Source organism: Trematomus bernacchii, unplaced genomic scaffold, assembly GCF_902827165.1.
Source record: "Trematomus bernacchii unplaced genomic scaffold, fTreBer1.1, whole genome shotgun sequence".
In the NCBI taxonomy this organism is placed as follows: domain Eukaryota; kingdom Metazoa; phylum Chordata; class Actinopteri; order Perciformes; family Nototheniidae; genus Trematomus; species Trematomus bernacchii.
In genome coordinates this window covers 1432059-1452503 of record NW_022987685.1, presented here as the reverse complement: position 1 = coordinate 1452503, position 20445 = coordinate 1432059, and the positions used below count along the sequence as shown (strand labels likewise).

The following is a 20445-nucleotide window of genomic DNA, read 5'->3' as shown; positions in this document are numbered from 1 at the left end:
ATAAGTATAATCTCCACCTAGACCAGCTACACAATTAAAAGGCTGCTGCTTACACAATAACCAGCTACAACATTAAAAGGCTGCTTGCACATTAACACATTAGTAATAATATTCCAATAATACAGTTAATAACAAAATGCCTCTTAAAAGGGACTATTCTGCTGCATATAAAAGATAAGTAAGGACTTTAACTTGTAATGGAGTTGTATACAACTGTAGTATTACTTTTAGTAGTATAACAATTGAATCCACCAATGATTCAAATAGAAAAAGATGGATACAAGTACAAATGCCAATACTTCTGTGCATTTTAAATCATTCTGTGCCTCTAATCTGAGCATTACGGTACCCGGTGAGACAAACAAAGCACCAGCCCAGTTCCTAGCTCGCAACAGTGACGTCATCGCGCAGCGGCGGTACACTGACGCTCGGCGATTGGGTGAGCGAGGAGCTAAAGTGTATTGAACATTAAAAAGACAAGACGCCGATAACAAAAACAACAGCTGCGGCCGCATGAGGCCAGCTAAGGACACACTCGCACTTTTCGGGCATCCGCTAAAATGATTTCGGGTAAGGAAACCTATTAATACTCCTTTTTAACGAACTAATTTAGCTCCGGAGCAGCTTCCGCCCTGTAGTAAGTTTCTTTTGTCCTCTTCAGTCAACAACAACAAAACAAGCGAGTCCGCGTGTTGACCGGAGAGGAAGGTGTGCTGGCTTCTTTTAAAAACAGTGTAACAACGGGTGGTTTTTTATTTCAAATATTGGTCCGTGTTGCCAAAACGGGTCGGTTATCTCACTGTGAATACCTTTGGACTGTCTTGTGTCAGGGAAGCGTAACATATATGCTGCTGGCTGGGTGTGTTAGGCAGCATCAGCCATGATGCCATTTTAAAATTCTCGAATAATTAGCTTAGTAAAACGAAAGCACACTTGCTATATGGACACATTTTTGCAGCCTTGCTCTTCTTTATAATAGATATGTACTGTATAGGAACACATTTAGCTTTACATTAGAATGGACATTTCTATTTATTGTTATCTCATACAGGTCAAGTGCAGGGCAACACTGATATCAGCCAGCTGTGGTTTAATAACAATGATTCACAATAATATGTGCACAGCATGTACATCTACTTATGACTATTTCATTGTCTGCCATATGTAGTAATTCATTAATGTTTTGTATTGTTTCCCTCTTTCCAATTTTTGGGAATCTTACTTCTCTAGATGTGACGATGGCTGCACACTTTAATATTTCTGACAGTGAGTCAGACTCATCAGAGGGGGTCGAGGAAGGAGAAAATATCCAACCGTCCCCTGTGCAGGGGCAGCAGCTCCCTCGACACTCCCTCACCTTTCCTGAGCTCAGATTGACAGGTAGGAAAACTCAAGGAATTGTGTGAAAAATGAGAATGAAATAAACAGTGCTTTAAAAACTGGAAAAACACCAAGCAATGTTTGAGCATCCTTTACCACAAACTGATCCAGGTGGGACCCAAAAGTGTGTTGTATTTTCTGCTCCAGTTAACAGTATGTGCAATACCATGCTCAACGCTACTTTATAATTAAAGATCCCCAAGTGTTCCAACTTCTATTCAGTTTTGTGATAAAAAAAGAAAGCAATGCTCTTTTTAGTTTTCTGCAACAGTCCTGCCATTTGTTAGCTTTGTTTTGTCGGCATCATTACACAACAAATATTATACATTATAGTTATGTACTTGGTGACATTAGGTGAGATTGCATTTTGGGTTGAAATGTAAGCATTTAAAATGTAAATCCCCCTAGTTTGACATTGTTGAACACATTTTTCCAGCCCAGTGATAACTAATGATTTATTTTCATTCATTCTCATATAAGCCCTCATGCTCCTGTGATCAATACTAACTCCTCTCACCTTTGTTTCTTTAAAGGGACCGGGCGAACCAGGCTCAACTCAGAGTCCCACGCCTACACTGTCTCCAGAGACGAGGAGCTCCAGGCTCGGGGGGAAGACGAAGTCGGCACGCCCACGGAGGGTGCTCCATTCAGGGTACGGTCCAAGTCAGCTCCCCCTGCTCTGTGGGCAGCCAAGAAATATGGCCGGCAGCTCCGGAGGATGAGCGACGAGTTCGACAGCATGCTGGACAAAGGGGTGAGAACGAGGGGTCAGAGGGTGGAAGCCCATCTTCAGTTGTATTTGAAAATGTGGGGAATAACGGCTAAAAAAGTACAGTTTTAACATTTCAAAGGATTGACTAAATCTATGTTATTCATTTTGTTAACAAATGTTCCAACAGTTTTCAAACTCAGAGAAAATGTGATGTTTAATTAAGGTAACGGTGTGTTTTATTTGGCCGCCAGTAATGGTTTCTTATCCTTTTAGAACATGCGTCAGCGCGTTGAGGTTGTAATACATACATTTACTTATATCCAATTTGAAGGCACATTTTTATGATCTACTTTTTAGATCCTAGATGTTTTTAACTGTATATCATATCCAGTTTAAAGATTGGCTCAGCAAGCGTTCAAAAAGCCTTAACGGTTACAGGGGGAAAGCACTGCCTTTAACATGAATCTGCTTTTTTTTAATTGTTATTAATTGCAAAAACGGCCATGATCCCACTCTACTTAAGGGCATCAATTGTTATTTTTTGATTGAGATCCCCCCCTAGATAATATCACATAATGTCACATGTCTTAAACATTGTCTCTATTTTGCCCAGGAAATGAAAAAGGTGAGAAGTCCCGGGCCGGCCAAACAGATGCCACACTCGAAAACCTGGTGGAGCTACCTCTTCAGTCACCAGGAGATGGAGGGAGAGAACAACCACCATGAGAACCACACTCACCGCAACGAATAAGCACCGGGAGAGAAAATTAAGAGGGACTTGAGGTTCAAGGAATGAGAAGAAAGCAATGGGGAAGCCAGGAGAACAATCGTGATGAGAACAAAAAGACCTGCTCTGGTTGGTTTGAACAAGGTTGGTTTGAACAAAAAGATCCAAAAACACAAAGGCGTGGCCAAGTGTCCCATCCTAGTCATGTCATTTTTATACGTCATTGGTAACTACATTTAGGTAAATCTTTTTGCATTTGTGTTGGTTTTGACGTTAACTATATAGCTGGGCAGCGCACTTTGAAATGGTAAGAGTCAGTCAGGCATGAGGATGGACTGGTGGCTATCTGAACCCCATAGAATGGATAAATAGACGGGCCAAGAGAGGAGAGAAGAGCTCTTGAAAACATAAAGAAAGACCAGCATTAAGTGGATTTGAGCGGTGACTACTCAGTTTAAAAGGGGCTAACCACTTCAGTTGTCTCTCCCATCAACACTATGCAATATACTGTGGATGGAGAGATATAAATGCACTGGAATCAAAACACCCAAGGCCACCTTGAATGCTGTTAGAATTTCCTCCCTCCATCTTCTTGAGGAAATGTGTTACTTATGCTTGTTTTGCTTCGAATGTTAGTTCGTGGAGACCACTGTAATTGTGTGCCAAAATAACCTGCAGGTAACAGAGGATGGAGGATAAAATGGGAAGGATTTTTTTAGAGTATTCAGCTCAGGCCTTTATCTAACTTCCTTTACTACTACCTGCAAGCTAGTACAATTTAAACAACTGTACGTACTTGACTATCATTAACTGCTTTATATCTCAAATTTATCAAAAGAAGAACAATCTTGTACAAGGACAATCTCTAACAGAAAATACTATCTTTTGTAAGACTTCAGGTTTAGATTATATCTGAAGAAAATGACATTACTATAACATAAAAAAAAAGCACAAACCAATGTGAATTTTATCTTTTCAAAGCCTTTGATGAGCAAAAAAAATAAGACCTTGTAACTTTAATGTGTAAATATTTTGTTAATATTTTATCAAATTGCAGGGGTGCTGGAGGGGTTATGAGCTATGTGCTTTAGCCAGATTTGTATTTATCGAGTTCCTATTTTACAAGGTTACCATGCTATTTAATAAGGTTGGCCAACCTAGCAATAGGCAGTGTACAATCCATGGCTGTTGTGATAAATGTAATTGCATATTTAAATATTTGGGCGGGGATATATTAACTGCTATACAAGAAGCCTACACACAAGCCTTTGGCCTCATTTTAATCAGCACCGAGTGCATAAAGGAGGTGGATTTAGAGTAAAATCACATTTCAAACACTGGTGGAAGGGATTTAAACTTGTCTTTATAAAACTATCTGTTCAGGAAAATCAGTTTCCAGTGCTTTTAAGGTTATAAAACAATGAGTTACATGCAGGTTGGTCACTCTTTATCTGCATTAGGATCTGAATAAAATAGGATCTTAATTTATGAAGCCTTAAGTCTAAGTGCTGATCTAGATTTGCTTTTTATGCGTTATATTCTGGCTTAAATATTAACTAAGATCAGGACTTCTACATGGATTGGCTATTTGTGAATTGTTTATCAATGTGATTATTGAAAATGGTAATAGGTTTGTTCTTCTTGTGTCTAACTCTCTTCCTCTTGACTGGTAGGGTTGAGTTGTGAAGTGTTGCAGGCTGACAGGGCTGCATTTGTATCGTCTTTTAAACTAAAAAACCTTTATAGCTTTTCCTAAACTTGGTTAAACGGGAAACTTTTTTTTAATCAGAGATTTTTAGACAATCTGAAAAAGGGGCCATTGTTTTTTGAGATTCAATCAAGTTTACTATATGTTTTGGTAAAGCTCCCAACTCAATGAATACAGTTAGACTAGGCTGTTACATTAGCTACATTAAAGTGACTCCATTATTTGATATCCCATTTCATAAACAGATCAATAGGGAAATGAGGAAAGGGTGTTTAAATAAAGTGTTTCCACTCCTAGTAGACCTGTACTTTGACACAAGAACAACAGTAAATTAGCTGATAAAGAGTTTGTACACGGTGTTCAGAGCTTAGGGTCAGATATGAATTTAAAAGAAAATCATATTGTCAACATGAATGCCTTGAACATGCTGTAACTGTGGTGTACCTGTGCATTATCAGCCATATCTGTTTACCCGATTACCGCCTTAACTTTTACGGTCACTGTCACCTTTTACGCTCAAGAAAAACTGTGAGAAAAATATAAAATGTCGATTGATGGAATTCACATTGTGGTTTTGACTGTTAAACATTAGTGGCAGTGAACACACCCCAGAGGAGATACCTGCCTTGGCCCCTGGAGTTTTGCAACCATCCTTGGTATTACTTGAATCTGGAGATGTGTGTGTGTGGGGAGAAAGTAGAATTTGAATATTCCCTCTTTTTTTGGAAATTCCTTTTCCTTTTTTTTAATAACTTTTGTAAATTTTCTCTACAGCTGTGAAACTTCTTGTATATGCGGTCTTGAATAAAGAATTTTAGAGTCGTTTAAAAGTGAGTCGCTGTGTAATTCTTTAAAGTTCCCTAGTACAAAGGACAATCATATTTCTTTCAATGCAAATATGTTCATTAACAATTCAAATGCAAAGCTAGAACACAAAAAAACTGAATAATACTTTGAAGTCTAAACTAGTCAGTTTACTAGTTATAAAAGGTGGCACATATGTCAAAATGTTGTTGTTGTTGAAAGGTTCAGTGTTTCATGGATTATTGGTCATGATAAACAGTATACATGGAAAAATGTGTCCCAAATGTTACTTGAGCTCTTAGATATTTCAGTAAGTACATTTACTAAATCTTTAATACATCAGCCCAGCACATTTGATACATTTATTTCCCATTTTTTCTGGTTGTGGTATCCTATAATTGCCAGTAAAAACTAAAGAACAGCATTTAGGACGCTTCATATGAGCCCATGTGTGGTTTATCAAACCACCTGTGATGCGTCCCGGCAGAACTTGTGCCCACAGTCCAAAGCTGACAGTCTGTCCATGTCTGTGTCACTCAGTGTGAAGTCAAAAAGCTTAGCATTGTCCTTTATTCTGTCTGGATTTGAGGACTTTGGCAGCACTGGGACACCCTGCTGCACAGCCCAGCGCAACAGGACCTGCAGGGGAACAACAGACCTAAAGGTTTCCAAATAATGTCTAGAGGGGAGGCTGCCACAAAAATGTTAATTGAGAGGTATTTTATTTGTTTGTATGCGTGTGCGTTACCTGTGCAGGCGTGCGTTCACAGTTCTTTGACACCTCCAGCACCACAGGGTCAGTTACCAGATCTCCTTTCCCCAAGGAGGAGTATGCTTGAAAACACACTCCATATTCCTCACACACTTTCCTCAGCTCTGTCTGGCAGAACTTTGGGTGAAACTCAACCTGAAGAAACAATTAAAAAAACACAGTGTGCATCAGCTCTTAAAAAACTATTATACATGTGATCCATCCTCCTCCTCTATCAGTGTCCTACCTGCAGCAAAGCAGGAGGGATCTTGCAGCTCTGTATCAGTTCCCTCATGTGTGCTGGTGTGTAGTTGGACACTCCGATGGCCTTCAGCTTACCCTGGGCATGCAGCTCCTCCAGAGCGGCCCAACTCTCAGCTCTGTTACCTGCAATTAAATATTCATTAGGATCTCATCATCCGTGTAACTCAAGTACAACTAAACTGTGGAGGAGCGTGAAGAGATTGAATCTTAACTCTTAATTAGTAAAAAGCATTACATTATCAAATATTGCTACACATGGCAAAAGTTATTCAGTGTCTCTTATTACAGTATATGTAATTATGTTAGTAATGCATGTAGCTATAAAATGCATTTCTCTCTCAAATGTAAAAGCTAAAGGTAAATTCCTCTCATGTAAGGTAATTTAATCTTAAAATGGATAGTTAGGTAGAGGTGTATTTGTTGAAATGGTCTAAATGATTAGCTTCCTCTTGTCCATAAACTAATGTTGTCTACTTTTGTGAGGGTGTACCTTAACATCCCAAGTAAATACTGTCAAAAAAGTACCCTTTGAAAAAGATTAACTTTAGATGATGTGGCGCGGACCTTTACAGTCTTTTTTGCTGAACTCATTTATTGCGACTGTCCTGCTTTCGTCCACTAAAATGAAATCTGTTTTGCTGTATACCGTCTTAAGCAGCATGAATATGAATTCTTTACCAGAGTTGCGTGGGTCAGTTATCTCTAGATCCAGTGTTCCAGGCCAGTGGATCAGGTAGAGGTCAATGTAACCCATGTCCAGATCAGACAGGCTGTGAAGGGCTCCTTCCATGGCTCGCTCACCCTGATCCTTGGAGCCCAGCTTACTGCAGGAAGAAAGAGAGAAGTTGTTGAGTATTGTACGCTGTGCCTCACCATCAACTGAGCTTCAGTGCCTCAATATGGTTTCTTAGATAAAATAAGGTTATGAGGGCACCGTACAGTGTACATTTGTAGGCGTATATTTGTCATTTTACCTAGCATCAATTTGATTATATTCCAGCTGTATTCAAGACACAAGTAAACAAAAACAAAATGCAATACATTTTGCTACTATTGTACTTAATGTGCTCTTTTGGAAAGGACATGAGCCTAAACATCACCTGGTTATGAATACATCCTCTCTGGTTAAGCCATGTTTGGGCAGGAGCTGCTTAAGCGCTCGGCCCAGTTCAGCTTCATTCAGGTATACGGCTGCACTGTCAAAAGCCCGATAACCAGCAAGCAGCGCTGCATCCACAGCCCGGGAGACATCTTCAGGAGACACCAACTTGTAGGTCCCAAAACCCAGGAGGGGCATCTGAACCCCGGTTTTTAGGAGGACAGAATGTGAAGAGGAAGACATCTGATCTGAAGGCAGTTCTGCTTTTCTGTATCCTGTTGGTTTACCCAAAACTGTTAAAGAAAGAAACTGATTTTTCTTGTTGAGACAGTAGTTTGATTTTATACATCGACCTTTAGCAACAGTTTCATTCATTACAGAGGAAGGTCAGAGGGTTTTAATGTGGAATGTTTTAAAGAGGGATAAGTCATGTAGTGATGAATTTATTTGTTGCTTCTTGTTTTATGGTCCTATATTGTTTAAGTTTGTGTCAGGTATTGTTCTGTCTGTATTTTTTTTGTTGAGTTTTGTGTATTTAATCTATCCATCTATTGTTAAGTGTGTATTCTGTACCATCATTTGTGAATGTGTTGTTGAGTTTTATGCATTTTAATAGGCCAATATAGGGACAGGCTTTACACATATGCATGATAAAAAAATGCTGTTGTGTGGCATTGCTTTATGCTACATACCTGTCCCTATACAAAATATACAGTGTTCATGCAATATCAGGACATAAGGATGTAACAGTGCAACTAGTAGGAGTGCAATGTGGCTGTGACTGTATATGCAAAATACAATGCTATCTGGTAGTACAGTTTCTCATAACAGATCATGTAAACGTGGTTAATGATCTACAATGAAACAGAACATGACAAAGTACAGACTAAATGAGCAGAGCCATGCGATATAGAGGGGTCACAGGAAAAACTGTCTCCCTTTAAAGCAGGGCTGTGCTCTCTGCACCTTAACAGAGCTACAATTTCACACCAAATGTGAAAAATAAAAAAGCGTTAGGGAATTCTTATTGCATTTTAAGAGTTGCTAGCTTACAGCAATCTTTAAGTTTCCGTATGCCATTATAACTGAAGGACAGTGAGGGACATTTATGTTATTTGTGGTTGTTTGTTACTTTTGCTGTTTTAAACGTCACAGAATTACGAACATAACCGCAATTATGTTAATATTGGCAGTGTGACAGCTATTATGACGTAGTATTTATAAAAACGAAGAAACCGTTACATTACCATAGTACAGTGTAAAACGCGATTAAATGCCATATTTACAGACAATATTTTCATCTCACCTTTTCAGCACTTTCAGCGGAATACTTTCGAATTAGAGCAGCAGAATCTGAGTGACCATGCAAGGAAATCTCGCTTTATTTCTAATTTTAGCCGTTATACAGAGGAGTGTTTACAAGTACTTCTTCCTGCTACACGTGGGAGCTGACAACCATGTGACAGTTAGGACGCTGCTGATTGGTTGAAGACAATCAGAAGGTCAAGAAACCGGAAGGCGGGAATAAAGAGATAGAGAAGGGACACCTTTTTCTTTTCTTTTTTTTAAAGGAGCACAATCAAGTATCTTGTATATTAGATTGAAGAAGAAGAATATGCACTGTACACATTTATATTTCAAATTGAAGACATTTAATAAACACAATGTTTCTGTTTTTTAATTATTTTATTCTGACTTTGCATATGAATTAAAGTGTGAGGCACCAAAGAATATAGAAATAGTCTTAAAATGATGACACGGTTTTGCTCTACATGCAGCACATTTAGGCCTAAAAGGCTTCGTATGTTTCATGGCATATGGGTGACAATTAAAAGGACCACTTATAAGTAAATGTTTTCTAAAACTCTGCTCCATAGTTTCTCTTGAAATAAAACCACGTTGTACATTTTACTCATACATAATCTATATATATATATATATATTTGTATATATAATATCTGCATGCATATTTTCTATTTCAACATGTATATTTTCTATTTTATTTTACTTTCTATTCTTGTTTATTTTGTAGTTTTGTTTTATTGTAAAATGCCTTGTCTATTATGCTGCTGTAACAAAAACAATTTCCCAATTTGGGATCAATAAAGTACTATCTATCTATCTAAAAGGTTTCCTGAACTCTCAGAAGCTTAGTACATATATTTGCCAAATTTCTGAATACATCAGTCCAGTGCATTTATTACGTAACTGAGTTGTCCATATCCAACCTCTCACCTTTACCACCACTTCGTCTTTGAGAGCTAAAGAACAGCCAAATTAAAGAGGCATTGTGAATATGTGGTCTTTCAAACCACTTCTGATGGATCCCAGCAATATTTGTGTTCACAGTCCAAAGCTGAAAGTCTGTCCATGTCTGTGTCACTCAGTGTGAAGTCAAAAAGCCTGGCATTGTCCTTTATTCTGTCTGGATTTGAGGACTTTGGCAGCACTGGGACACCCTGTTGCACAGCCCAGCGCAACAGGACCTGCAGCGGAACAACAGATGTCAGTGTTTGTACAAAAATACTGTTAATCAAGAGGCTCTTTGTGTGTGTTTACCTGTGCAGGTGTGCGTTCACAGTTCTTTGACACCTCCAGCACCACAGGGTCAGTGACCAGCTCTCCTTTCCCTAAGGAGGAGTACGCTTGGAAACACACTTCATACTCCTCACACACTTTCCTCAGCTCTGTCTGGCAAAGCCTTGGGTGAAACTCTACCTGAAGAAACAACATAAAAAAGAAAATGTGTGAATTGTCTCTTTTAAAAAAACTATTATACATGTGATCCATCCTCCTCCTCTATCAGTGTCCTACCTGCAGCAAAGCAGGAGGGATCTTGCAGCTCTGTATCAGTTCCCTCATGTGTGCTGGTGTGTAGTTGGACACTCCGATGGCCTTCAGCTTACCCTGGGCATGCAGCTTCTCCAGAGCGGCCCAACTCTCAGCTCTGTTACCTGCAATTAAATATTAATCAGGGACTCAATCAAAGATAAGATTCAAGATGTCAGTTTATCTCCCTCTTCCATAATGTAGCTGTACTTGGATAACACTGACCATTAGTGAAGCAATTGTTTATAAAACATTTGATTCATTCACTAGGATTTTGAACAGAGATTAGCCGCTTTCACACCAAGTACTTTGCCGTACTTAGTGCCCCAGGGCACTAAGTACCAATCGCGTTCACACCGGAGTACTTTTCCCTGAGGGAAGATTACGCAAATGAGCAGCTGACGTCACTTCTTCTTCTTCTGCTTTGGGTTTACTGGCAGGCCGCAAACAACTTCACGGCGTATACTGCCACCAGCCGCTTTCACACCAAGTACTTTGCCGTACTTAGTGCCGGCACTTAGTGCCCCAGGGCACTAAGTACCAATCGCGTTCACACCGGAGTACTTTTCCCTGAGGGAAGATTACGCAAATGAGCAGCTGACGTCACTTCTTCTTCTTCTGCTTTGGGTTTACTGGCAGGCCGCAAACAACTTCACGGCGTATACTGCCACCAGCCGCTTTCACACCAAGTACTTTGCCGTACTTAGTGCCGGCACTTAGTGCCCCAGGGCACTAATGGCGCATTTCCACTACACGGTCGGCCTCGGCCACACTCGGTACGGCTCGGTACGGCTTGGCCGCGTTGGGCCTTAACAGGGCCGACTCACTTCATGCTGCGCTTCCATTACAGTTTAGGAACTGGGGTAGTTACTATAGTAACGCAGTGTAGGCGGAGCCGTGACGTCATCTTCAATGAGAAATCCAGAAACACAACACAGCCGTTAGCTGTGAGCACTCAGAGCTCACAGCTCCTTATATATGTTCAGAAACTCGACAAAAGTTAAACAAGTACACACCACAGACTGCCTGTGTCATGGTGAATACAGTCGCTGCCTTATTTATGTCTGTATAGGCCGTTGTTGTGAGTGTGGACGGTCGGGGCATATACTGCGTTAGCTTAGCCAATCTCCATCTAGAAAAACACGAATTTTAAAAGGTTTTTCGCCTGCCGTCTGTCTGCAGACTTGACAAAGCATTAATTCATGGTTTTTACTAACCGGTATCAGTATGTTGTTACTTCGGCATCATTTTGAAACGTGTATTACAATTAAATCACGGTCAAATATGTCCATCTTGTTGTAGTTCTAGCCCTCTTGCCAGCGCTCCTCTCTCTAGTTTAGCATACTCAGCCCGACTCAGCCCTGTTTGTTGGCCCCGATAGAACCACAATTTTCTAGGGCCAGAAAAGAGGGGAAAAAGTGGCCCCGCGCCGTGCCGCGCCGGAACGAGGCCTAGTGGAAGCACAACCAAAAAAGGGGACGGCACGACACGGCACGCTTAAAGCGAGCTACGCGCTGCAATGGAAATGCGCCATAAGTACCAATCGCGTTCACACCGGAGTACTTTTCCCTGAGGGAAGATTACGCAAATGAGCAGCTGACGTCACTTCTTCTTCTTCTGCTTTGGGTTTACTGGCAGGCCGCAAACAACTTCACGGCGTATACTGCCACCCGAAGTCCCCGGCCGGAAGTTCCCGGAGTTGGGGACTGGCTTCAGTAGAAGCTGCTGGGACTCCCAGCAGCTTCTACTGAAGCCTTCCGAGTAAATCGCCAGAACGCCGACACCTCCTCATCACTCCACCGCTCCCATGGTGTTTTTTGTGTTGCCATAAGTTATTCTCTCTCCGTTGGTGCGCGGGGCTAATGCTAATGCTAATAATGCTAATGTCACAAATACAATGGCGGCTTCACAAAACTTTTCAGAGTTTTACGGGGAGTGGTTTGCAATTCGCCCAGCCAATAGAAATTGGTACTTTTTTGGTACCACCTCTCTAGCAGGCACTAAAAATGGGGGTAAAAGTTCCCGGCACTAAGTACTCTTTTTGGTGTGAACGCGACATAAGGGGTACTAATGGAACTAAACGGGAAAAGTACGGGGAAAAGTACAGGGAAAAGTACGGGGAAAAGTACTCCGGTGTGAACGCGCCTAATATGTTTACACTGATGTTACAACTTCTACTTAAGTTAAAGATCTGAGTACTTCTTTCACCACTGAACACATGCATACGCAGTTATGATTTCAATTACATTTTTGTACCTGAGGGAAAACGTTGACTTTATCCGGATTCTTTACCTGGGTTGCGTTGGTCAGTCACTACACGACCCTGTGTGCCAGGCCAGTGGATCAGGTAGAGGTCAATGTAGCCCAGGTCCAGCTGAGCCAGGCTGCGGAGTGCTCCTTCCATCGCTCCCTCCCCCTGATCCTTGGGGCCCAGCTTACTGCAGGGAGAAAGATCACATGATCAGGGTTATATACAGCAAACGATTTAGTTTCGAATCAATAATCAAATATTCCAGCTGCATTCTATATGTATGTTTTAAATGAGTTATGGACCAACCCATGTATATCACCTTGTTATGAACACATCCTCTCTGGTTAAGCCATGTTTGGGAAGGAGCTCCTTCAGCACTCGGCCCAGGTCAGCTTCATTTCGGTAGACGGCTGCACTGTCAAAAGACCGATAACCTGCCGCCAGCGCTGCATCCACAGCCTGATAGACATCTTCAGGACCCACCAACTTGTAGGTCCCCAGACCCAGGAGGGGCATCTGAACCCCAGTATTTAGGAGCACGGAAGGTGAAGAGGAGGAAGACATCTGATTGTGCTTTTTGGCACCCTGTTAGGACAGTTGGTCTACCACAAACTGGTAAAGGGAGAGATAGTTAGGTAAGAAATACATAGAAAATATTAATTTACTTCAATGAAAAATCAGTAACTGTAAATACAATTGTACAATGTTCCATGTCCTACAGCTTTCTGTGTATTACAGAAAGGCATTCCCACCATAAACATGATCCTGGGAAAGGACCCTGGAGTCCCTTGCCCTAATACCATAGGGAACTGGGTAGGAATGCCACTAAATAATGATTAAAGATTATAATCTCACCTTTTAAGCCTTTTCCCTTCAATTAAAAGAGGTGAATAAGAAGGCAATAGCATGTCGCGTTTCACGTTTAAAAAAGTAAGTCAAAAGTTCATAAAGGCAAACGTGAAATTACTTCTAATGTTTACAACTACTCCTTCCTGCTATGCGTGGTCACATGACAGACATGTGATCTTTGAGGCGGTTTTCTCATGGGTTTTCTCCGTCACCATAGTAGGCTCGTTTGAGATGAGCGAGAACGACGCAGACCTGCGCAATTGCGACCGCCGTCTTGCTAGTGCTTTGCATGAAGGTTAGTAATTTTGTCCGACTTGCTCACTTGATGAGACTGCATGAGACGTTGAAATCTCGCGGGACAAAGACGCCGGCAGCCACTCCGAGCTGTCCGACTTCAGGCGAGCTTTTTGAGACCTCCCCCAGCTGCAATCGGCAGCTCATCTCAAACAAGCCTAGTGACTCCTGCTCTGCCGCTGGTGATTGGAAGAAAATCTAGCTTATCAAAGTAGGCCTAACGATCCAAAGGCGGGAACTCACTTCTTCCAGCGAATCATGGGGCGAGGAGCGTTTGATTGACGGTCATGGTTTTAACCGTTGGCGTGCTGGTGGTGGAGGGGGAGGTACATTGCTGCTAGACGACCTACCAACTTCATGCCCACCGTTTCTCTAGATATTACGGTAATTTCAATAGAGCGCGAATGAGAAAAACAATATTTTTGGCAGTTATTTCATATACTAAGTAAGGAAATGTTATCGCCATAAATATTGAATTATAAATGTGTGCAAGCTAGTTAGCTAAATCAATTTAACATTTCCGGTTATGTTGAACTGTATGTTGGTTGCCCTCTGAACCAAAAGTCCATCAATAAATAAATGAATAGCTTGTTTTTGTGATTTTGTTTTCCAAATCATGTCAGGTCAGTCATGCCACTGCAGGCCTTCTCCTCCACTTTTGCTGAAACTCGATTCTTCAGAGCTGGCAGTTTTATCTACAAGTTCAAGATAAGAGGAGGCTGCAGCTTCAGGCAAGACACACATTGTCCTTTACATCTTCACAGCCCCGCCTTATTTCTTGATATATGTTCTTCCCTTCTCCTGTTCTCTTTGTTGATAAGAGCGAGACAAGTCAGCGGATACATCCCAAGACAGCCCAGTACAGTCTTGCTGTTTTACTCGAGGCTTAGCCTAAAGGGGAGCAAAGAGAAAAAGGGACTATTGTGACATAATGAAGGAACCAGTCCAAAACCAGGCCAGCTGGGATTACTATGCTAGTAATAACATTGTCTAAAGTAGCTGTTAGTTACTGGTCGCACATCTTGGTGCTTATCATTCAAATAGTGATAAGCGTACCTTAAAAAAAAGAGAGAAGGCTCTATTAGAGCAACTAAAGACAGGAATTATTTTCCTTCTTTCTTGAAATCAGAGAAAAACAACACTAGCCCATAAGCCAAACAAACAACAGTAAGACTATTAATGGTATCCACTCTTATCTCCTTCCCTACTTTCCTTTCCTTTTTCCCCTCGAGATTCAATCCCGCAAAGCATTGCAAAATGTTCCTAAATCTTAAAAGCAGTTGGGGAGATGGCTGAGCTTCAGGCAACAGAGGAAACATTGATCTTTTCTCTCCATTTTAACTTGTTTTCTTCTAACACTACTGCCTGTAATGGCTGCTGACATTCTGATGTGTGTCTTATTTTGTTTCATCTGTGAAAAGAGAAGAAAAAGTGGATCAAAGGCCCCATGGGATCTGTCTGCTTTGATTCAGGGATAAAGCCTTAGAATAAAAGTCCTAACTGATCCTGAAATGCCTTAAGGCTGCAGAAGCTTTTCAGAAAAAAAAGTGTAAAAAGCATATTGTGATGTGTTTATTTTTCATCAGGGGAGAAGAGGTCATGGGAGGAAACTGCTTCAATCAGGAACTGGAGGTAATTATGGGCGCTGCACAGCACTCACATGTGTTTTGTTCACACTATTCTTAAATTAAATGTCTAATTTCACACTTAACTGATCCCTTCTTGTTCACAGTTTTCTTTTTCCTTTCTAACTCCCTCTTTTTCTGTTTTTAGGAAATTATCAGAACGGTTCTTGGCAACCTGGACAGTCTCCAACCCTTCTTTAGTGCCCACTTCAATATCTTCCCCTGTATCCTTTGACATATTTTATTCATGAACAGTATTTATTTTTCAGTCAGCTTTCTACCTATCCCATTGCTGTGTATCTCTCTACCACACTTCCAGCCTGTGTCACCTTTAAACATGGGCACGAGCTCACCAATTTTCACCAAGTGCATGACACAACTAAAGTTCAGTCTTGAGATCACCATAATTCATTTTGATGCTTTAGCAAATTGCACGGTAGCATCTTTGTTCATTATACTGCAAAACACAGATCAAGGAATACATCTCCTGAAGCATATTCACTGGATATTACCTGTATTTTGTTAACCGTGAGTACCAGATAAGAAGCGGTGGGAAGGGGCGCGTCAGGTGGTGCCCAAACACGGTGACAGGAAGCTGGCAGCCTACCCCTACTGCCTGACCCTCTACCTGGAGAAAAACATGCAGCATGGTGAGGGCTGGGAATTCATAAAGGGGGAACGAATAAATGTTATTAGCACAAAGACATGGGCATCTGTTTTTAACTGATTGTCCTGCTGATGTAGCTGTGTGATACAGAACAGACATTGTAGGTCTTAGTACAGAACAGTACACAAACAGACACACAACATACAGTACTATCAGGCGCTTTGATGGCTCACATGTAATGTATCTTGCAGAGGAAGCAAAGCAAGCAGAGGAGAAGCTGAGCTCAGTGAGTCACACAAAACATAGATGAAATGTAGGGTTCATGTTTTACTATCAAACCGTCTTTGTATCTAGTAAAAGGTATAACTGCTGCATGTTTTCTAGGAGAAAGACGCTGCTGTTTCTGAGCCCCGGTCAAAGCGCTATAGAAGATGTTCACCACTAGAGGAGGCCATACTAAAGGACTTCAACCAGGATTTTGAGACTAAAAGCAAGGCTTCTGCGGTCGGGTGAGTGTGTTTGCAGTAACCTGAAGCTACATTTACTCTCACATTTAACCTCACAGGGAACCACGACTAAGTGTTTAGAAGAGCAAATAAATGTATGCATTGACTAAAAACCTACCCTGTGGTTGCAAAGAGGGTCACATATGGGCTCCTTAGTGAACTTTATGAGTTTAAGATTTGTTTCTGAATATGTATTGTCTATATTTGACCAAAATCTAATACTAACAGTAGTCGTATGCACCCGAATATGCACTTATATTTCACAATGTGGCGATAGAAAGAAGTGTTTTTATTCATAAAATCACTGGGACATCTATTCTGCCCTGCTTCACACACAGAAACACACACACACACTAACACAGAAACACACACACACACGCTCCAGTGATTCTTGCAGTTATGACACAGACAAGAGGCGAACGGGCGCCACCTCAATCACACTGACAGTCAGATCAGTGGGGCGCAAATGATGATTTTAGAAGCACACACACACAATAACTAGTTTGTGTTAAACTTATATAAACAGAAGTGTCTCTTCTTGAAGGACACACACTCAGATGCACAAACTGTGTAAACATCCTGCAAGCAGCAGAGCCTCAAGCATCATTACCAGCTCACAGGAAATCAAACTCTCATTGCATTATATTCACCACGCTGACCATTACACTTACATGTCCTTACAAAGGTGCTACACAAATACAACACACACTTGTATTCTCACAGGCTGTGAGTGATGCCCTGGAGAGACAGATGGTTTGTTTTCCTGTTAAACCTGCTGGAAAAATGGGAACAGAGAAGAATGAGTTTGAAAATGACTCAGTGAGCAGTCAGACTTGTCAACAAGGGGCATCTAACAGAGAAGTGTTGGTGTTGGCTGCGTAATCCGCCATTTAATCTAACATCATCTAACTGAAGGTCTTTGGAGGCCATGCACTTTGGAGGCACGAGACCCACCAATTTACTATTTGAAGATGAGCTTTTTTAAACCTTGCAAAGTGGAGCCCCGTTGTTCATTGACAAAAAAAACAGACTATTTTCAGATTTATTTCTTGTAAATGTATTTATTGTTTTTTCTTTGATTTCTCGCAAATTTACGGGATAATATTTAAGTTTTTTTCTGGTATATCTGTGACTTTTTAAATGTATCGTTACCACTTACATCTGAGAGAATATCCTCTCTTTTTTCCATAAAGGTATGACTTAGAAAGTAGAAAGCTTAGTTCCTCATGTATTTTAACTTGTTGTTTTTTTATGTCCAACTCTCAGCAGGCTCTCTCTGGATCGTCCACATACACTCAGAGATGCAAAAGAAGATGCAGGATGCTTTGATGAGGTGATTTTTTAATTACGTCTACAAAAAAAGTCCACATCAAATCTAACTGCTTCACTGATTTGACACTTTCCTAAATGTCAAATGAAGTAATTTCATCCCACAGTTGTTCTAAATAAATTGAATAACACATGTCCTTCTAATTTTAGCCATTCGTTTCCTCTCTACCACATCTATAAACACACTCTTGGAGCATCTCTGTCTGTATTGTAGCCCCAAGCTAACATTTGTGCAGACAGGTAGCATAACAAGTGTGATTAAGGTGAATAAAAGCATTACATCAGGCACAGAGTGTGTGTTTCTGGGTAATTGTGCTCCCTCCTCATCTCATCTGATCCTGGTTTCTTTTACTCCTGTCCACTCTTTTTCCCCTCACATTTGTTTCAAGTGGAAAAAAGGATTTCAACTAATCGTGTTGAGCTTTAAAAAGGATTACGCTTGAACAATGAAGGCGGTCATTAAGTTCATGGCACAAACCCACTCATGAGAAATGTCAAAAGACCAAGAGACAATATTCGGGTTATCAAAAGTACATTCTTAAGCTCATGAAGAAGTCCAATTGACCGTTAACTGAGCCCCACCACTCAGATGTACTGTTTATATGCAAAAGCCTGATTTTAACCTCTGTCTCTTTTAGTTTTTAATATTTTTGGCCAGAAACTGCATTCTTGAAATGCTGAAATGGCAGATAAACATTATTTTGTAAAAGACAAGAATCCAAACTCTATTTATGGTTTTTGCTCGTACCACAGACGCATGTACACTGCTTAAACTTATAAATAACTCTAGATCTGCATTAGATACATTTGCAAAGCTAATCTGGGACAAGTCCTTTTTGGTGGGAGGTGTGAGCAAAAGGTGAAATAAAATACATTTGACTACTATAACTGTAAAATAGATTTTATATTCTGTCCTTTTATTCTCTCCCTCAGAAAGACGCACCGCAGCAGAAACCAGGTGTCACAGTGAGAGGAAGTGGGACTCCAGGTGATGTGCATTCTGGGACAATAGAGCCCATGGAAGAGGATGAGGAAGAAGATGAAGAAGAAGATGAAGAGTCTCACCCTGGGACCCCTGAGAGGGCAGGCATTCTGAGTCGACTAGCCAGGTCTGTATGAAGCCCCTGAGCAGCCATACTAGCAAACAGGGATTTGTTAGCATGCTAAAAGCTAACGCTGAGAACAACATCATATCAGTGAATTGGCAAACAGTAAGCGTAAGACTCATACCTTCTTCAGAGATGAGGGTGATGTCACTGTTTGTAGATATGATTGACTTCAACACTCACAGGAGAAACAAGAGCTAATTGTTGCTGCACATCTGAAAGAAGAAGGTTGACAAAGATTAAAATGGATCGGGGAAATCCAGCTATTATAAGCACAGAGATGACAATATTCCTGGTTGTGTTGAGACAGGCGGAGATGACCTGAGGCGCTCAGAGAAGCAGCTCCGCTCTGACACAGCATGCCAAACAAATGGAGTCTTTTCCTGGTAATAATGATATGCAGTAGCCATTAATCACAGTGCGTTAACGTTATCTGTCTCCCTCTCTGCAGCCATGTCTTCCCCTTCTCCCTGCTCTTTGGAGACCCCTGAGGGCCACGGCACGGAGACAGGAGCTGTTACTGGGGAATGAAGCGGAAACTCGCCGGGGTTTGTTTAGTTCATGTTCTGCACAGAGAACTCAGGATTTGTTTTTTCAGGAACATTTTAATAGACCTGTTTGTCTCCCTGTATCCTCTTTTAAGAATCTGTTATATAAGGGTCATTATTCATTATTCCTATTGTTCAGACTTATGTAAGATTTTCTAATTTATTTATATATCTTAAGTATATTTTAATAAAACTATTACGTGCAGAGTTCTTTATGTGAGTTTTCTGTTGCAGCTCTTATAAGCAAATAAAGATTTTGCTTCCTTGTTTCCATTGGTAGTTTTTTGTGATTTGTATATAGCATCACCTGCAATAACTCTCTTTCAATCAGTGTGAATTCATATATATGGACATTTTTTCTTATCGATTAACTTTCATGAACTCCGACCCCCCTCCAAATCTAACAAAAGAGCAGCATGTCTTTTATTTCTTGGTTTCCCATCTTGAGTTCTGTTAGATTTAAATTGCCTTCATGATCTGCGGCCCCATTTGCATCTGATCTCTTTTCTTTGCCTACACACTGCTTTAATGATGTTTTATGTTAAGCAAGTGTTTGTTATGAATAATGTACCAGTTTAATTCATCAAACTCATCTTTCATAGGAGTGCGCTGGGTGTTTAATTCATGTTAGCACATTCCAACGGACAATGCCCGCTTATTTCCACTCTTTTGTGTGTGTGTGTGTGTGTGTGTGTGTGTGTGTGTGTGTGTGTGTGTGTCCTCATAGGTGCACACCTTGAGCTACAGTTTGTATCACCTTGTGGAAACTCCACTTTCCTCCTGTCAATCTAAATAAGCTAAGTGTTCTATCTTTGTGTGTGTGTGTGTGTGTGTGTGTGTGTGTGTGTGTGTGTGTGTGTGTGTGTGTGTGTGTGTGTGTGTGTGTGTGTGTGTGTGTGTGTGTGTGTGTGTGTGTGTGTGTGTGTGTGTGTGTGTGTGTGTGTGTGTGTGTGTGTGTTATGGACTTTTTTAGCTGACTTGAGACTGTATATGCACATGTTAATTTAAAGATCTTTCATGTTTCTCACCTATTTGCAAAAGAAACATTGAAAACAT

At 40.8% G+C, this 20445-nt stretch overlaps 4 protein-coding genes across 7 annotated transcripts; 2 read left to right on the top strand and 2 right to left on the bottom strand.

Moving 5' to 3' along the window:
• Positions 1 to 410: 410 nt before the first annotated feature.
• badb (BCL2 associated agonist of cell death b) lies at positions 411 to 5357 on the top strand. The gene is made up of 4 exons (XM_034136524.1): positions 411 to 570; positions 1231 to 1380; positions 1914 to 2134; positions 2706 to 5357. The coding sequence occupies exons 1-4, from the start codon at positions 561 to 563 to the stop codon at positions 2841 to 2843; spliced, it is 519 nt and encodes a 172-aa protein (XP_033992415.1). The 5' UTR covers positions 411 to 560; the 3' UTR covers positions 2844 to 5357.
• A 32-nt stretch (positions 5358 to 5389) lies between these two features.
• LOC117487809 (uncharacterized oxidoreductase YtbE-like) lies at positions 5390 to 9070 on the bottom strand. Of its 2 annotated transcripts, none has more exons than XM_034136521.1 (6): positions 8752 to 9070; positions 7447 to 7720; positions 7025 to 7170; positions 6330 to 6469; positions 6080 to 6238; positions 5390 to 5970 (listed from the first exon to the last, which is right to left on the bottom strand). In XM_034136521.1, the coding sequence occupies exons 2-6, from the start codon at positions 7686 to 7688 to the stop codon at positions 5791 to 5793; spliced, it is 867 nt and encodes a 288-aa protein (XP_033992412.1). In that variant the 5' UTR covers positions 7689 to 7720; positions 8752 to 9070; the 3' UTR covers positions 5390 to 5790. The 2 variants fall into 2 exon arrangements, with proteins under 2 accessions (XP_033992412.1, XP_033992411.1); XM_034136520.1 differs by having other exon boundaries at positions 5400 to 5970; positions 7447 to 7738.
• A 42-nt stretch (positions 9071 to 9112) lies between these two features.
• On the bottom strand, positions 9113 to 14009 carry zgc:101765 (uncharacterized protein LOC450036 homolog). 2 transcript variants are annotated; one of them, XM_034136519.1, is made up of 6 exons: positions 13697 to 14009; positions 12845 to 13137; positions 12567 to 12712; positions 10260 to 10399; positions 10005 to 10163; positions 9113 to 9931 (listed from the first exon to the last, which is right to left on the bottom strand). In XM_034136519.1, the coding sequence occupies exons 2-6, from the start codon at positions 13087 to 13089 to the stop codon at positions 9752 to 9754; spliced, it is 870 nt and encodes a 289-aa protein (XP_033992410.1). In that variant the 5' UTR covers positions 13090 to 13137; positions 13697 to 14009; the 3' UTR covers positions 9113 to 9751. The 2 variants fall into 2 exon arrangements, with proteins under 2 accessions (XP_033992410.1, XP_033992409.1); XM_034136518.1 differs by having other exon boundaries at positions 13381 to 13760.
• Positions 13599 to 19617, top strand: LOC117487810 (membrane-anchored junction protein). Of its 2 annotated transcripts, XM_034136523.1 has the most exons (10): positions 13599 to 13669; positions 14292 to 14399; positions 15255 to 15300; positions 15442 to 15517; positions 15833 to 15943; positions 16152 to 16186; positions 16285 to 16409; positions 17676 to 17739; positions 18669 to 18844; positions 19293 to 19617. In XM_034136523.1, the coding sequence occupies exons 2-10, from the start codon at positions 14299 to 14301 to the stop codon at positions 19330 to 19332; spliced, it is 774 nt and encodes a 257-aa protein (XP_033992414.1). In that variant the 5' UTR covers positions 13599 to 13669; positions 14292 to 14298; the 3' UTR covers positions 19333 to 19617. The 2 variants fall into 2 exon arrangements, with proteins under 2 accessions (XP_033992414.1, XP_033992413.1); XM_034136522.1 differs by lacking the exons at positions 13599 to 13669; positions 14292 to 14399 and having other exon boundaries at positions 15043 to 15300; positions 17673 to 17739.
• The last annotated feature ends 828 nt before the right edge of the window (positions 19618 to 20445 follow it).

What these genes read in the sequence shown, in the direction of transcription:
- badb (XM_034136524.1), top strand. An exon ending in TCCTGAGCTCAGATTGACAG is followed by an intron (nt 1,381 to 1,913) that starts GTAGGAAAACTC and finishes GTTTCTTTAAAG; the next exon opens with GGACCGGGCGAACCAGGCTC. An exon ending in ACAGCATGCTGGACAAAGGG is followed by an intron (nt 2,135 to 2,705) that starts GTGAGAACGAGG and finishes TATTTTGCCCAG; the next exon opens with GAAATGAAAAAGGTGAGAAG.
- LOC117487809 (XM_034136521.1), bottom strand. Translation starts at nt 7,688, where the DNA reads ATGTCTTCCTCTTCACATTCTGTCCTCCTAAAAACCGGGGTTCAGATG. An exon ending in AACTGACCCACGCAACTCTG is followed by an intron (nt 6,470 to 7,024) that starts GTAAAGAATTCA and finishes ATTTAATTGCAG; the next exon opens with GTAACAGAGCTGAGAGTTGG. An exon ending in TCCCTCCTGCTTTGCTGCAG is followed by an intron (nt 6,239 to 6,329) that starts GTAGGACACTGA and finishes TTGTTTCTTCAG; the next exon opens with GTTGAGTTTCACCCAAAGTT.
- LOC117487810 (XM_034136523.1), top strand. Translation starts at nt 14,299, where the DNA reads ATGCCACTGCAGGCCTTCTCCTCCACTTTTGCTGAAACTCGATTCTTC. An exon ending in GCTTCAATCAGGAACTGGAG is followed by an intron (nt 15,301 to 15,441) that starts GTAATTATGGGC and finishes TTCTGTTTTTAG; the next exon opens with GAAATTATCAGAACGGTTCT. An exon ending in CAGAGGAGAAGCTGAGCTCA is followed by an intron (nt 16,187 to 16,284) that starts GTGAGTCACACA and finishes CATGTTTTCTAG; the next exon opens with GAGAAAGACGCTGCTGTTTC.
- zgc:101765 (XM_034136519.1), bottom strand. Translation starts at nt 13,089, where the DNA reads ATGTCTTCCTCCTCTTCACCTTCCGTGCTCCTAAATACTGGGGTTCAG. An exon ending in TCCCTCCTGCTTTGCTGCAG is followed by an intron (nt 10,164 to 10,259) that starts GTAGGACACTGA and finishes TTGTTTCTTCAG; the next exon opens with GTAGAGTTTCACCCAAGGCT. An exon ending in GTGAACGCACACCTGCACAG is followed by an intron (nt 9,932 to 10,004) that starts GTAAACACACAC and finishes GTTCCGCTGCAG; the next exon opens with GTCCTGTTGCGCTGGGCTGT.